At 32.8% G+C, this 14,534-nt stretch overlaps 1 protein-coding gene and 1 long non-coding RNA gene across 2 annotated transcripts; one reads left to right on the forward strand and one right to left on the reverse strand.

Moving 5' to 3' along the window:
- Window positions 1–443: 443 nt before the first annotated feature.
- On the reverse strand, window positions 444–1,202 carry LOC128294144 (uncharacterized). Its single transcript, XR_008284409.1, has 2 exons — window positions 955–1,202; window positions 444–691 (listed from the first exon to the last, which is right to left on the reverse strand). It is a non-coding gene; the product is annotated as an uncharacterized LOC128294144 (long non-coding RNA).
- On the forward strand, window positions 579–13,378 carry LOC108483688 (uncharacterized). Its single transcript, XM_017787226.2, has 18 exons — window positions 579–858; window positions 3,034–3,446; window positions 3,711–3,773; window positions 4,067–4,221; window positions 4,484–4,597; window positions 4,892–4,957; window positions 5,078–5,161; window positions 5,242–5,328; window positions 5,533–5,624; window positions 5,713–5,773; window positions 5,994–6,053; window positions 6,359–6,419; window positions 11,660–11,767; window positions 11,921–12,039; window positions 12,122–12,193; window positions 12,384–12,469; window positions 12,550–12,646; window positions 12,785–13,378. The coding sequence occupies exons 2-18, from the start codon at window positions 3,323–3,325 to the stop codon at window positions 12,914–12,916; spliced, it is 1,581 nt and encodes a 526-aa protein (XP_017642715.1). The 5' UTR covers window positions 579–858; window positions 3,034–3,322; the 3' UTR covers window positions 12,917–13,378.
- The last annotated feature ends 1,156 nt before the right edge of the window (window positions 13,379–14,534 follow it).

Genomic DNA, 14,534 nt, shown 5'->3' on the forward strand with positions numbered 1-14,534 from the left:
AAAATATTCATATCCGTCTGACAATTTTTCACATTATCCAACAATTGAGGTGATGTCAAATGTTCGTTATAATTTTAGGAGTTTAAATGACTTTTTTTTATAATTTTGTATACTTTTAATAATTTTAATGAATTTATAATTTATTAGATTTTTATATTATTTATAAGATTTTATAATTTTTATAAATTTATATCAATTTTAATATTTTTAATATTTAGTATTGTTTATGACTATTTATAATTTTATGATCTTTTGAAAATTTTTATATGTTTTTATCAAATTTTAAATATGTTTTATTAATTTTAAAATTTATTAAAACTTTTATATTTTTATAATATTTATAAGTTATTATTTTTTATAATTTTAATATTTATATTTTATTAAATTCTAATTTTTTCTAATAATTATTTTTTTCTAATTTTTTATAATTTTATGAGAAAATATATGTAGGGCCCAAAATTTGCCCAGCCCAAACCTCTAGAAACCAAAACCCAACAAAAACAGACCCAAACCTAAATACCTATTTGCAAACACGGCCCAAATGGCCCAAAACACAGACACACTTCAACAAAAAACCAAGGAGCTGCCGTTTGCAACCGAAGCAGTCCCCAGGCACCGCACATCGCGCGAATCTCCGCACCGTGCGTCACTCCACCTCCGTAGGAGACGTACACGCCCATGAACCTACAAACTAGTGAAATAGGTTGTAAAATTGGCTATAAAAGCCTTAAAAATGTATTGTAAAAGGGGATTTTTTTTGGGGGGAATCAAATACCAAAAATACACATTCATATTCGAAGCAAGAATACACACAAAAAAATTGAAAGCCATCGAGCAGAAAATCAATTTCGTTTGAAGGTGGTTTCATAGATTTTTAGTTTTGATTTTTTTCTTTTTTATTTATTGCTTAGTGTAGAATACTATTGGGTTATAAAAAGGGGGAATTTTGCTTACTTTTTCATTTGACGGACGGAGGTGCTGCATGCGCCGATGAAATCCATGGATTGACAGAGGGGGAGGGGAGAAGTTAAAGAATTTTAAAAGAAAGATTTGAAACCCATTTTTTTTTCAGAAGGAAAGTCTGCCAAATGAAGTTTTAGTTTTTCCTTTTTTACTTATGCCGTTTGGGTGGGATGGAATCCATGCTTTTGGGCTTTGTAAGGGAAATTTTTGCTACTGGTCCTTCCCCTTTGCACTAGTGTTCAATCGAGCCGTGTTTCAATATTTCTTAAATTTACTAAATTTTCCCCCCAAAATCCTACACTGTTTTAATTTGCGCTTTTTGTCCTCCCTTTGTTATGTGTGTATTCAATTTGGTCCAATTCCCTTTTACTTATTTTCAAGTTCGCCCTAAACTCCCATTTGAAGTTCAATTTAGTCTTTTCCATTATTTTTGTTTTAGATTAATTCACTTTAATATTATTTTTATCATTATTTATTATCTTCTATTTTTATTATTGATATTATTTCATGATTATTATTTATTTCTATTACATTTTTTCCATATATTTTCTTACTCTTTTCATTAATATTATTATTGTTATTATCCTTACTGTTATACATTATTATTATTATTATCGTTACTATTTCAATTATTGTATTCTTACACTGTTATTTATATGCGGTATTAGTACTATTTTATTATTATTAGTTTACCATTATTTTTAGATACCATAGTGGTTCATTCATTATTATTATTATTTTTTCTCCCCTTCTTTTGTTATTCTTATTGTTCAAACAACTCTCATAAACATGGTTTTGAAATTATGTAAGATATTTAATGAGATCACCTTTATATATTGTTACATACATAAAATTGACATTAGTTTTATTTATGTGTATTATAAACCTCATGCTGTATCATATTTGGATTTTATCAAAGATTTACTTATGTGCTATCTATTGCTTTAAAAATATCTTACTTTAGCATAATTGAAAAGCACTCTCGTCAATCATTATTTTCTACATTTTATTTTTATCTTCATTTATTTTACAACCACTTGTGTTTTTAAAAAAAGAAAAAGAAAACCCTCAACATAAGGAAATATTTCGTGTTTGGGAGCTTGAGAGATCGTGCTCAATCGTGTTGGATTTCGATTTTTCTTCTTTCAACTGAAGTACGGAATATCCTTTGAAATTTTCGCCTATGTTTTTAAAATTAAAATAAATGTAATGTTCGGTATTTAAATAATTTAAAAAATCGTGCCCTAACGTACTGGATTTCGTTTTCTTTGTTTGTTTTGAATATTTGAATATCCTTTTAAAGCTAGAACGCACGTTTTAAAGGTAAGGTCACATTTGAGGGTTAAAAATGTTGTGTCCTAACGTATTGGATGTAATGTTTTACCTCAAGGTGAGATGGTCTTTAATATACATTTGACTTACTTAAACGTTTTAAAAGTCAATAAAAGGAGGATTGCATTTTGAACTCTGTCCAAATCTTTAATTTTCGACATTTAAGACATTAATTAATCAATTAAGTACTAATTTTGGGCGTGTCGAGGGTGTTAATCCTTCTTCGTACGTAATCGACTCTCGAACCCGTTTTCTTAAAATTTGTAGACCAAAATGTTTTATAAGGTGGCCCAATTACACCTCAAAAAGGATTGGTGGCGACTCCCAACTTTCGTTTTCAAAAGTCGATTCCTGTTTTCAAAAAATGGTTTTGACATATAAGATTAAATCAAAAGTTATCACATGTCATCATTTAATTGGTTTTCTAATTTATTTTAATGGTCAATATGGTTAATGACAAAAGTAATCATCGAAAGGACTTAATTAATTTTTTTGTTGAAAAAAAAGGCTCAATTGGATGTGAATTTAAAACACAGAATTTAATATTTTTTTTACATTTTCTTAAAGATATTTTTGATTTATAAGCTATTTTTTATAAATTTATAATTTTTTATAATCTTTAAAAGTTTATATCAATTTTAATATTTTTAAATTTTTTTAATAAAAATATAAGATTAAATCTAAAGAGATGTTACCACGATTCGTGAATTAATTTTAACGATTTATATTGTTGGACAGGGGACCTAATCCATTTCCAGGGTGTCCACCGTAGGATTAAATTAGGCCCAACATTCATGGCCAGGTCGAACATTGACAAAGAAACCCAAAACCCAAACCATTCCTCACTTGGAGCTTGGGACCAGTTCTAGCTGTCGATTGTCAAACACCGGTACTGAAACCGGAAACTGGACGGTGCTCTTTTTTTGTTTTTCCCATGTTATCCGAAAAACAACCAAAGACAAAGTGAACGAAAAACAAGCTCTTTGGATCGCTCTGGTTGCGTTTCATTCGAGAATTCAAAGCATCAATGGCACACCTGCTGCCACTTCGCGTATTCCTTTCTTCACAGACACAGGAAACTCCCTCCAAGCCATTGAAACTTTCCAAGAGAAGTAACAATCATAAAACATCCATTTCAACTGCTAAAAAAGGTAGTTTATAGTTGTTTCTTCCCAGCAACTGTGAGAAGAGTGAAGGTTTTTTTTTTTTTTTTCAAGACCCAGCAATAAATATGAAAGACTGAAAGCACCCAACTTTTTTCACATAGGCTAGCTAGCTGTATCTGGGATTCATCCTTTAGTCCTTTTTTGTAGAATGTTTAATTGCAGTCAGTTTGTTTTACATTTATATCAATGTTCTTTCTTGCTTTATTTTGGTTTAGTCTTATGTTCCCTTTTGATTATGTGACAATTCAGGTCTTCTCAGTCCCTCGCACAAAATGCACAAGTTGAATTTGGAGGTTTCTCCCCATAGAGCTGGTAATTCAGCTTTTTCTCTCCTTTCTTATGTAAATTCATTTTTTTTTTATCAATTTTTAAGGTGGTGTAAAGAATGCTTGAAACTTGGTTACAATGGATGTGTTTCTCACATCATGCCCTTTTAATGTTTGATTTTTCTAGTACATATGTGTGTTTTTCCCCTACCGAAATATATCATCTCTTGTTATTTGTAGATTAGATATACAGTCAAGGCTGTACCAGATTCAGAGTTAGGTAAGAATATTATGCTCTTATCTTATGAATGGTTGACATATTTCTTATGCTCTATGCAGTATCTGCTGTGAGGTTGATGAGAATTGAGTTTGGTGGTGCATTTGCTGACCTTTTAAATGAGAAAGGAAAGGGTTCTGGAGATAATGAGATGGGATATGTGGAAAGAACTCTTGGTTTCCGTACCCGTGATTTAGATGATCGAGATCTTAGATTGGTCATCCTTCTTTTGCCTTTCCATTCTCTCATGTGTTTATGACACTCTTATCATTTCAGCCTAATGTTAACCTAGGATTCACCGAGAGATTTTAAGGAGTGTTTTATACCTTTGTTACCATAAAGTTTATACTAGTATAACCAGGCTGCATCTTTTGTTCCCCATTTGTAATAAAATTTAGAGATTCTTTTTTTTTTTTTTAAATGCTGCTTTGATTAATTTAAATAGCTCATATAGTGGCATTGTGTTTGGATTGTCATAGGTTACAGATATCGTTGGTGGTACCATTCGCTGGAGGAGATATCTTGACCATTTAATTGGATCCCTATGTCATGATGAAAGTATGTTTAGAAGCATGGAACCACTTCTGTTACAGGTACTTTTCTCTTCAGATATTCTGTATGAGTCTGTTCATGCTACTGCGTTGTCAAATAGCAGTCATTCCATTAGTGGCATTCTTATGTATAAAATGGCATGTGCATTTTGGAATCATTGACTAGCCCTAACGTGGATTTTATTTTATTTTTTATTTTTTTTTAAATTTATGCTGACAATCAACTAGTTTATCCATTTCCCCTCTGAAAGACTTGCTTCTATCATGTTGAACAAAGGCAAGTCAAGTTGGAATGCTAGAACATGAATTTTAATTTTTTCTCGTCTATGCTCTTAGATTCTCCGAATCGGTTTCTATGAAATTGTCAAGCTTAATATGCCACCATATGCTGTTGTAGATGAGGTAAAATCTGTTCATTAATTTTTTTTATAACATTTATCTGCTTAGATCTGACCTGAGATAACATACTGGCCTAAAATCCTTTTTACCTTCTTCTGTCAACTTTGTCATGTACAAGTGCAGAATGTAAAACTTGCAAAGGTTGCTCTTCGACCTGGTGCTGGTAACATGGTCAATGGGATTCTCCGGAAGTTAGTTTTGGTTAAGGTTCGTGACTTCTTCTTTATGTGATTGAAACAGTGAGCAATCATCATGATTTTGGTGTCTTCTTCACTTGGGCTTTGTAGGAAAATAACTCCCTTGCTCTACCCAAATTGGAAGGTGACAGTCGCACACAAGCACGTGCTCTTGCTACTCTATATTCTCATCCTGTTGTAAGTCTTCGAATCTGTGATTGTAAAACTCTACTTGTATTTCTTTTAGAAATATATATAGGAATGTGGGATGGCAGTTTTATAGTCCTGATCGGCAACTTGACTTGTGGTTGTTCAACAGTTTACAAAGTTCATAATTTTTCTCACTTTGTCCATTTCTAGTGCTAAACTTTTATTGGTAAGATTTATCAAATTTTTTTCTAGTGGATGGTAAGACGATGGACAAAGTATCTTGGACAAGAAGAGGCAATTCAGCTAATGATGTGGAACAATAGTGATCCCAGTTTTAGCTTAAGGTTTTTGGCCACATTTTGCTTTCCATCTAATATCACATTCACATCTATTGAAGAATTTAAGAGTAACTCTTTTGGATACTGATATCAGGGCAAATGCTGCAAAGGGAATTACTAGAGATGACCTAGTGATGCAGCTTAATTCCTTGAAGGTACTTTATTACTATTTTCTTTGCTTGACTAGTTACTTTTAAATTATTAGTGTTATGAAACATACAAAAACATATTTATAGTTGAAGTATTTGAAAGAAATCTTCCTAAATTGTTTTGAGTAATTCGACATATGTATGTATAGAGAGTGGCTGCTGTTATTACTTACTCTGATACTGTGCCCTACTGCCCTTACAATTAATTTTCCATTCATGACTACAGGTCCCGCATGAGGTTTCTTTGCATTTGGATGATTTTTTCCGTGTAAAAATTGGTTTGCAGGTAGGAGTTTGATTTATGGTTTTGTCCAACACGAGCACTCTATGCTCACAGACTGTATAAGTGCCATTTAGCCTACGCTTTGTGGTTATTAAATTTGTTAAAAGTTGAAATTTTCTGTCTTGACATCCACATTAACATTGATACATGACATGCAATTTATCTTTCTTTTTGAGAGCAATGAAAGTGCTCCCTACCAGAAAAGCACTTTCTGTTGTATCTATTGGCTACCAGTGATCATGATTATCCAGAAACTAAAATTACTTGTCAGGGTACAGTATCTTGATTACCTACTTGTCCATTTTCAGAATGTCATACGAGCAGGGTGGCTGAAAGAAGGTCTCTGTTCTGTCCAGGATGAAAGTGCAGGTATTGAAAGATTTCAAGAGAGTTTTGAATAAAATTGTACTTCTCTTATTAACTAAAGAATTGAACTTAAATAGAGAAAAAAAGTCCTAATCCTAATTGGGAAAATAGTTCCCTTATTCTAATAAACTACTAAAACATAAAAAGAAAATAGTTCCCTTATTCTAGTAAACTATTAAAAGATAAAATAAAAATATTTCTAAAATATAAATAAAACTTATCTACCCAAATAAGATTTATCTACCTAAATAAATTTAAAATATATACATATTTCAACACCCTCCCTCAAGTTGGAGCATATATATCAATCATGCCCAACTTGCTTACAAGAAAATCAAAGCTTGTCTTAGAGAGTCCTTTGGTGAGTATGTCAGCAATCTGTTGTTTTGAAGGAACAAACGGCATGCACACTTGGCCTTCTTCAATCTTTTCCTTGATAAAGTGTCTATCAATCTCAACATGTTTAGTTCTCATGTTGGATGGGTTGTGAGCAATGCTAATGGCGCTTTGCTATCACAGTACAACTTCATTGGTGAAGTTATTGGTTTCCTCAGCTCTTCCATAATTCTTTTTAACCACACCATTTCACAAATTCCTTGAGCCATTGATCTAAACTCAGCCTCTGCACTACTTCTTGCTACAACAGTTTGTTTGTTGCTTCGCCAAGTCACAAGGTTTCCCAAACAAATGTACAGATCCCGATGTAGATCTTACATGCATTATTGAGCCCGCCTAATCTGCATCTCAGATAAGCTTCAATTCCTCTTTGTTCGGATTTCTTGAAGAATAAGCCCTTTCCCGGTGAACTCTTCAAGTATCTTAGAATTCGAAACACTGCTTCTTCATGTTCCTCCATTGGGGAGTGCATAAATTGACTCACTAAGCTTACTGCAAAAGCTATGTCTGGCCTTGTATGTGATAAGTAAATTAACTTACCAACTAATCTTTGGTACTGCCCTTTATCAACTAATCGACCTTCTTTATTTTCAAATTTTATATTTGGATCAATTGGTGTGTCAGCTGGGCGGCAACCACTCATCCCAGCCTCTTTTAAAAGATCAATCACATATTTTTCTAAGAGACCACAAGACCCTTCTTTGATCGAGCAACTTCCATTCCAAGAAAGTATTTCAAAGGACCCAAGTCTTTAATCTCAAACTCCAATGCTAGATGCTCCTTGAGACGTCTTATTTCATCCACATCATCTCCTCAGAAGAATGATATCATCGACATAAACTATAATAACAATTTATTCTACTTTTTGTGAATGTCGATAGAACATTATGTGATCACTTGCCTTTGTGAGTAACCTTGTTTTTAACAACTTGAGTGAATCGTTCAAACCAAGCTCGAGGAGACCTGCTTGCATCAGTATAAAGATTTCTTGAGTTTACATACTCGAGTTCCAAATTTTTCTTCAAAACACGGAGGAGGATCCATGTAAACTTCTTCTTCAAGTTTTCCATTTAGGAAAGCATTCTTCACATCTAGTCTTTGTAAAGACCAATCAAGATTAACAAGAATTGATAAAAGAACTCGACGGAATTTAATTTGGCCCTTGGAGCAAATGTTTCAAGATAATCTATCCAGTATGTTTGAGTGTACCCTTTTGCTACCAACCGGCTTTGTATCTATCTAAAGATCCATCTGGTTTGAATTTGGTTGTGAACACCCATTTACTGATCCAATGTTTTTTTCCCTATGTGTAATTCCATTGTTTCCCATGTACTGTTTTTTCAAGAGCACGATCTCCTCTAAAATAGCCTCCTTCCACTCAGGAACCTGTAAAGCATCTTTCACATTTTTTGGTATTTGGACAGTATCGAGACACGAAACAAAGGTTGAGAATGTCGAAGATAAGGCTTTATAGGATACAAAGTTAGACATGGGATATTTGATAATATTTCTAACACCTTTTCTTTTGGCAATTGGAATATCTAAATCAGAAAATTCATTGGCTGGATTATGAGCTTTACCTGGACTTTTGACAGGATCTTGCGGGTCGGATTCTTGGTGATAAATCTGGTGGATTCCACTTTCTTGATTTCGATTTCTTCTTGAGTAAACAATTAACTCCTTTGTTTGTTTTTTTTTTTCATGATCAGATTCTACACCTTCATCTTCCTTTTCATTAACATTAACATCATTAATTTTTATGTTAATTATAAATTCGCCTTCCCCATTATTAGAATCCCTATGTTGTATATTACTAGTCTCTTCTTGATCAATTATAGAATCTTTTTTAGTATAATTCCCTCCCTGAAGATTAGAATCAAAATAAGATTGTGTTTCAACAAATGTGACATCCATGGTAACTATAATCTTCCTATCAATTGGATCATAACATTTGTAACCCTTTTATTAGAAGCATAACCAACAAAGACACATTTTTTGCTCTAGGATCTAGTTTACCTTGGTTGTGAAGATGAACAAAACACTACACCCAAAAACTCGGAGGATAAATCAGAATCAATTTAGAGTTAGGAAAGTTATCTTTAAAGAGACTAAAAGGAGTTCTATAATTTAGAATTTTCTTGGGCATTCTATTAATAAGATATGTAGTCATAACAAGGCTCACCCAAAGATAACGTGGTACTTGACTAGTGAACATCAAGGCTCTAGTTACTTTCAAAAGATGTCGGTTTTTTCTTTCTGCAATCCCATTTTGTTGTGGTGTATTTGTACAAGAACTTTGGTGGACTGTTCCATGTTTGGTTAAGAAAATACCTAATTGGTCGCTAAAAAATTCCCCACCATTGTCAGTTCAAAATACTTCTATTTTCACACCAAATTGTGTTTTCACCATAGCATAAAAAGACTGAAACACATTTTTAATTTCGGACTTATCTTTTAATAAAAACGCCCAACAAAGTCGAGTATAATCATCAATAAATGTGACAAACCAACGTTTTCCTGAAAAAGTCGAGACTCTTGAAGGTCCCCAAACATCACTATAAATTAAAGAAAAAGGTTTGGAGGCTTTATATTTTTGAGGTGGAAAGAATGACCGATGATGTTTAGCCAATTCACAAAATTCACAATGATATGAAGAAGGACTTTTATTTTAAATAGATTAGGTAACAAATATCTTAAATAATAAAATTAGGATGTCCAAGCCTATAATGCCAAATCATAACCTTATCAAAATCGAAATGAATTTAAACATAAAGTAGTTGTTGGTTGACTTAGATGGTCGTCTTCAAGAAAGTAAATTCCACCAAATTCTTTAGCATTGCCAATCATCCTCCCCGAGACCATGTCCCGAAACTTACACATAGAGAGTCAAATATAACATGACAATTTGAGGATGGGATAATTCTTGACCGATATGAGATTACAAGCTAGATTTGGCACATGTAAAACATCATGTAAAACCAAGGAAGATGAAATTTTAATAATGCCTTTCCCGCTATTGCGAGAAGGACCCATCTGCTACTTTGATCTTTTTGTTTCTGCGCAAGGTGTGTAAGTTGAAAAACAAAATGACCGCTAGTCATGTGATCACTAGCTCGAGAATCAACGATCCATGTGTTTGTTTTACAAGGCTTGACACTGAAAAAAACAGAAAAATCAATACCTGATTAGGCAAAAGAGGAAGAAGGATTATTGGATGAGTTAGGAATAGAAGAATTCATCCGAAATTGTGATGATTGAAAAAACTTGTGTAGATGCTCTAATTGTTCCTTAGTGAATGAAGACCCTTCCAGAGAACTTTGGCCCTCATAATTTCCATTAGTTGTTTGGAAAGCTCTGCTATCCCCTGATTGTGAACCACGACCATTGCCATTCTTTTTCCTTCCATTTGTCGGTTTCCCATGGAACTTCCAACACGTTTCACGAGTGAGCCAATATTCTTTGCAGTGATCGCACCAAGGTTTTTTCTTTTTTTCACTATCATCATTATTTTTAATAGTTACAAGAGCAGAATTATCATCATTAGCTTCAAACCCTGGCTTTAACATTACTTTTCTCCTTGTCTCCTCTCTTCTAACCTCAGAAAAAATCTCACGAAGTTTTGGAAGCGGTTTTTTCCCTAGGATCTGAGATCTCACTTTATCAAATTCTTTATTTAAACCAGCCAGTAACAAATAAGCTCTTTCATTCTCTTCTTTTTTCATAGCTTTTACACCATCTCCGGGACACTCCCATTCATCATTATAACACTGATCTAGTTCTTGCCAAAGAGACATCATCTCATTATAATAAAGAGTAACTTCTTTTTCCCTTGCCTAGCTTTCCACAGCTTTTATTTTTAACTCAAAAATCGTGAAGCGTTTTTAAATCTGAATAGGTGTCTTTCACGTCGTCCCAAACATCTTTAGCAGTTGGGAGAAAAGAAAAGGTTTACCTATGGAAGCTTCCATGGAATTAATAAGCCACATAATTACCATAGAATTTTCGACCTCTACTTGCTCATCTTTGGATCACCCACTGTGGTTGCTCAACTTCTCCATTTAAATGACCTAGCTTGTGCGACCATCAATTGCTAATTTTACTGACTGCGACCATTCCAGATAATTCTTGCCATTCAACTTGTGAGATATCAGTTGAAAAGAAAGGTGAGACGCCTCTGTCCCTTGAGTCATTGTACTCTCGGTAGTTGTTTCAACTGTAGAACTTTCTTCCTCTGTTTGATTGCTGGATTTCTTATCTCCAATAAAGGCTGTTTTAACCATTATGTTACTAGAGATTTTAACCTAGCTCTGATACCATGAAAGATTTCAAGAGAGCTTTGAATAAAATTGTACTTCTCTTATTAACTAAAGAATTGAACTTAAATAGAGAAAAAAAGTTCTAATCCTAATTGGGAAAATAGTTCTCTTATTCTAATAAACTACTAAAACATAAAAGAAAATAGTTCTCTTATTCTAGTAAACTACTAAAAGATAAAATAAAATATTTCTAGAATATGAATAAAACTTATCTACCCAAATAAGATTTATCTACCTAAATAAATTTAAAATATATACATATTTCAATAGGTATAGCTCACTGTCTAATGCTTATTTGGGCAGCAAAAGTTACCATATCTAATAAAAGTATGATATATTATAATATCATTATCGTATGTAAAGTTTCCTTGACGTAGTTATATGTTGCTACAATTACAAAACTAAATGTTGGTTATTGGTAAAGCACTTTTCATTTCTTGGTTGATTGACAATATATTTCCTTTCCCGGTTCTTGACTTGATTTTGACTTTATAAACTTTTACTTTGAATTTTATGACAATTTCATTGCAGGTCTTGTAGTTTCTGTTGTAGATCCTCAACCTGGTGAGGACATTATCGACTGTTGTGCTGCTCCTGGAGGAAAGACTCTTTACATGGCATCTCGTTTGAGGGGCAAAGGTATACCAGCCAACTTCATGTGACTGCTGGTTTCTTTTAAAGGGGGCATAAGAAGCATGATCCGCTTTTAAGAGCTTATTCATATTGTTGGTATTGGAATGAGCAAGCAAATTTGCTTTAAATCAATGTTGTGAAACCTTGTTTGTATATCAGGCAAAGTGCATGCAATTGACATAAACAAAGGCCGTTTAAGAATTCTTAAAGAGACAGCCAAGTTGCAAAAAGTTGATGGTGTTGTTGACACAATCCATGCCGATCTTCGTACTTTTGCTGTAATTTCTTGCTCTCTTAAAAGCTTAAAATTTTCAGCAAATCAGAAATTTCTTACATCTATCCCTTTTCTAAAATTTGTAGGAAAATAGTCCAATGAAATCTGGTAAAGTTTTGTTGGATGCCCCTTGTTCTGGACTCGGTGTTCTCTCCAAGGTAACTTGAAAACGACCATGTATACTTAAGTGTTCACTTATAGCAGGGTTTTAACATTATATAAATTTTTCTTCCGGTTCTTCTCCACGCTCTTCCTAGTTACCTACTATTCTATTTTTGGGGAGTTAAGCTATATCTAACCACTCTTTGAAATCTAACCGCTCTTTTTCTTTCATTTACCATTTCAAAGAGAGCAGATTTGCGTTGGAATAGAAGATTAGAAGATATGAAACAACTTAAGAATCTGCAGGATGAACTCCTTGATGCAGCATCCACGTGAGATCCGTATTCTCCTTTATCGATTGAATGCATCTTTCCAACTTTTTACCCTTACAACATTTGTTCCGCATTTATAGATTTGTGAGCTCAGGTGGGGTATTAATATACAGTACTTGCTCCATTGACCCTGAAGAGAACGAAGACAGGGTGGAAGCTTTTCTTGTCAGGCATCCTGTAAGAGAGCAATGGCTTTTTTATGAACCTTTTTGCTGATAGAGAGCGCCTTACAATTTTCAGTTCGTTAAAATTTTCTCCGACTTCGTTGTTGTCTTCAAGAGAACATGTTTGTGATTTATTAATTTTCCTTTTCAGGAATTCAGAATAGATCCTGTGAATAGATATGTGCCATCTGATTTTGTTACAAAACAAGGCTTCTATTTCTCTGATCCTGTAAAGCATTCCCTAGATGGAGCCTTTGCAGCTCGTCTTGTTCGGACTTTGTGAAGAAATTTAAGTGCGAAACAACCCTTGATAGTCTACACAATGAGCTCATTGCACGAAAAATGTTCTCTGTAACACCAAGCCACCGCAGTGAAGAGCTCATCTTTACAAGGTACTCTGATGGATAAGGATTTTAATAAAGCTCCAGCATTATTTACAGGAGGCCCTTAAGAAGATGATACCTATGCATTAACTTGATATCGTGCTTCAACATACAAGTTACCAGACAAACTAATGGTTGTTGTCTGGTGATGACAATGAGAGCTGCTTGAAGAACATGTTCATGAAATGTCAAAGCTGAATGTAAGTAGCTTGATTAAAACAAGCATTGGCCTACTTATGAACAGAATATTCCTGGTGTCAGCTAGATACAATGTAATAATATTTTTCATTCTTGCAAATGCATAATGAGTTGCTGGGAAGTGACAATTTGGTACCAATATGATAATATCTACTTTTTTGCAAGTCTTTTTTTTTTTCATTACATATGCATTATTAAAGATTAGTATTACTACTAGTGAAAAATTTTACTTCTACAAGCAGATTCAGGGAGTATGTCACCCTAATCCTGCTTTTGCAGTGTTTGAAATCTATTTAGAATTGTTTTATTTAAACTAAATAAATATTTTTATCAGTTTAAAACTTGAAAAAATGGTTTTGCACCAATAAATTCTTTTAAAGATTAATATTTAATACATTTGTATAAATTTGCACACCAATAATTAAGTTATTCAATTATATTTTTCGATAACTGGAGGTGAGAAATAGAATTATTTGAGATTGAATTTAAACTCGTATGTTTACATCATAATATTTTTATCATTAAGCTAAGAGGTTAAATAGATTTTCAATATCACTTGTTATATATTTTTTAAAATAATTATTTATTTTATACAAATTACAAATGGGAAGAAGATAACAATCACAAAGTTTGAATCTTGGTTTTTAAATGCAAAATGGGAATTAACTACTACTTTCGTTTTTACCATTGACAAAAACATATCACTTGTTAAACTGTTGGATTATTTGTATTTATTTATTTTATGCTATGTTTGTAAAATATGATATGAGTCAAAAAATTTGAATTTAAAAATTTAAATTCTTTGTTTCGAAATAAAAAATTAGATCCAAGTCAAATTTCATAAGAATTAAATTTTGGATTTTAAAATCCATTTTAAAAATTGAATTTTTTTTTTGAATAAATAAACAACACAATTACATCATATTAAAAAGATCAAAATCATCCTCGCTTTGTCTTGTTGGAAAGTATATGAGAATTCATCAAGGATAGCATCAAAGATTTGTAAGCCTGGTTGCTATGTAAGACCGATTCGCAATTATTTATCTTCTTTAAGTATATACCTCAACTACCATTGTCCTTCGGCTCTCAAAAGTGTCATACTCTTCTAAGAACTGTAAAGCCTGAGTCTTCCAACCTATTATCAGCCAAGGCTTTGATCTCTTCTGTATTGGCCAAAATTGATTAAAAAAAATGAGAACTTTTTTTGTTCTTTCTTCTTTCACACTTCCTTCAAAACCCAAACAACAAATAATTAATTTTACTTATAATATATTATCAACGAAGCTCAAGGTTTTCAGAATTAGATCAGCAAGCGAATTA

The sequence above is a fragment of the Gossypium arboreum genome, chromosome 1, assembly GCF_025698485.1.
Source record: "Gossypium arboreum isolate Shixiya-1 chromosome 1, ASM2569848v2, whole genome shotgun sequence".
Taxonomy (NCBI): Eukaryota; Viridiplantae; Streptophyta; class Magnoliopsida; order Malvales; family Malvaceae; genus Gossypium; species Gossypium arboreum.

What these genes read in the sequence shown, in the direction of transcription:
- LOC108483688 (XM_017787226.2), top strand. Translation starts at nt 3,323, where the DNA reads ATGGCACACCTGCTGCCACTTCGCGTATTCCTTTCTTCACAGACACAG. An exon ending in GGAAGTTAGTTTTGGTTAAG is followed by an intron (nt 5,162 to 5,241) that starts GTTCGTGACTTC and finishes TGGGCTTTGTAG; the next exon opens with GAAAATAACTCCCTTGCTCT. An exon ending in CCGATCTTCGTACTTTTGCT is followed by an intron (nt 12,040 to 12,121) that starts GTAATTTCTTGC and finishes TAAAATTTGTAG; the next exon opens with GAAAATAGTCCAATGAAATC.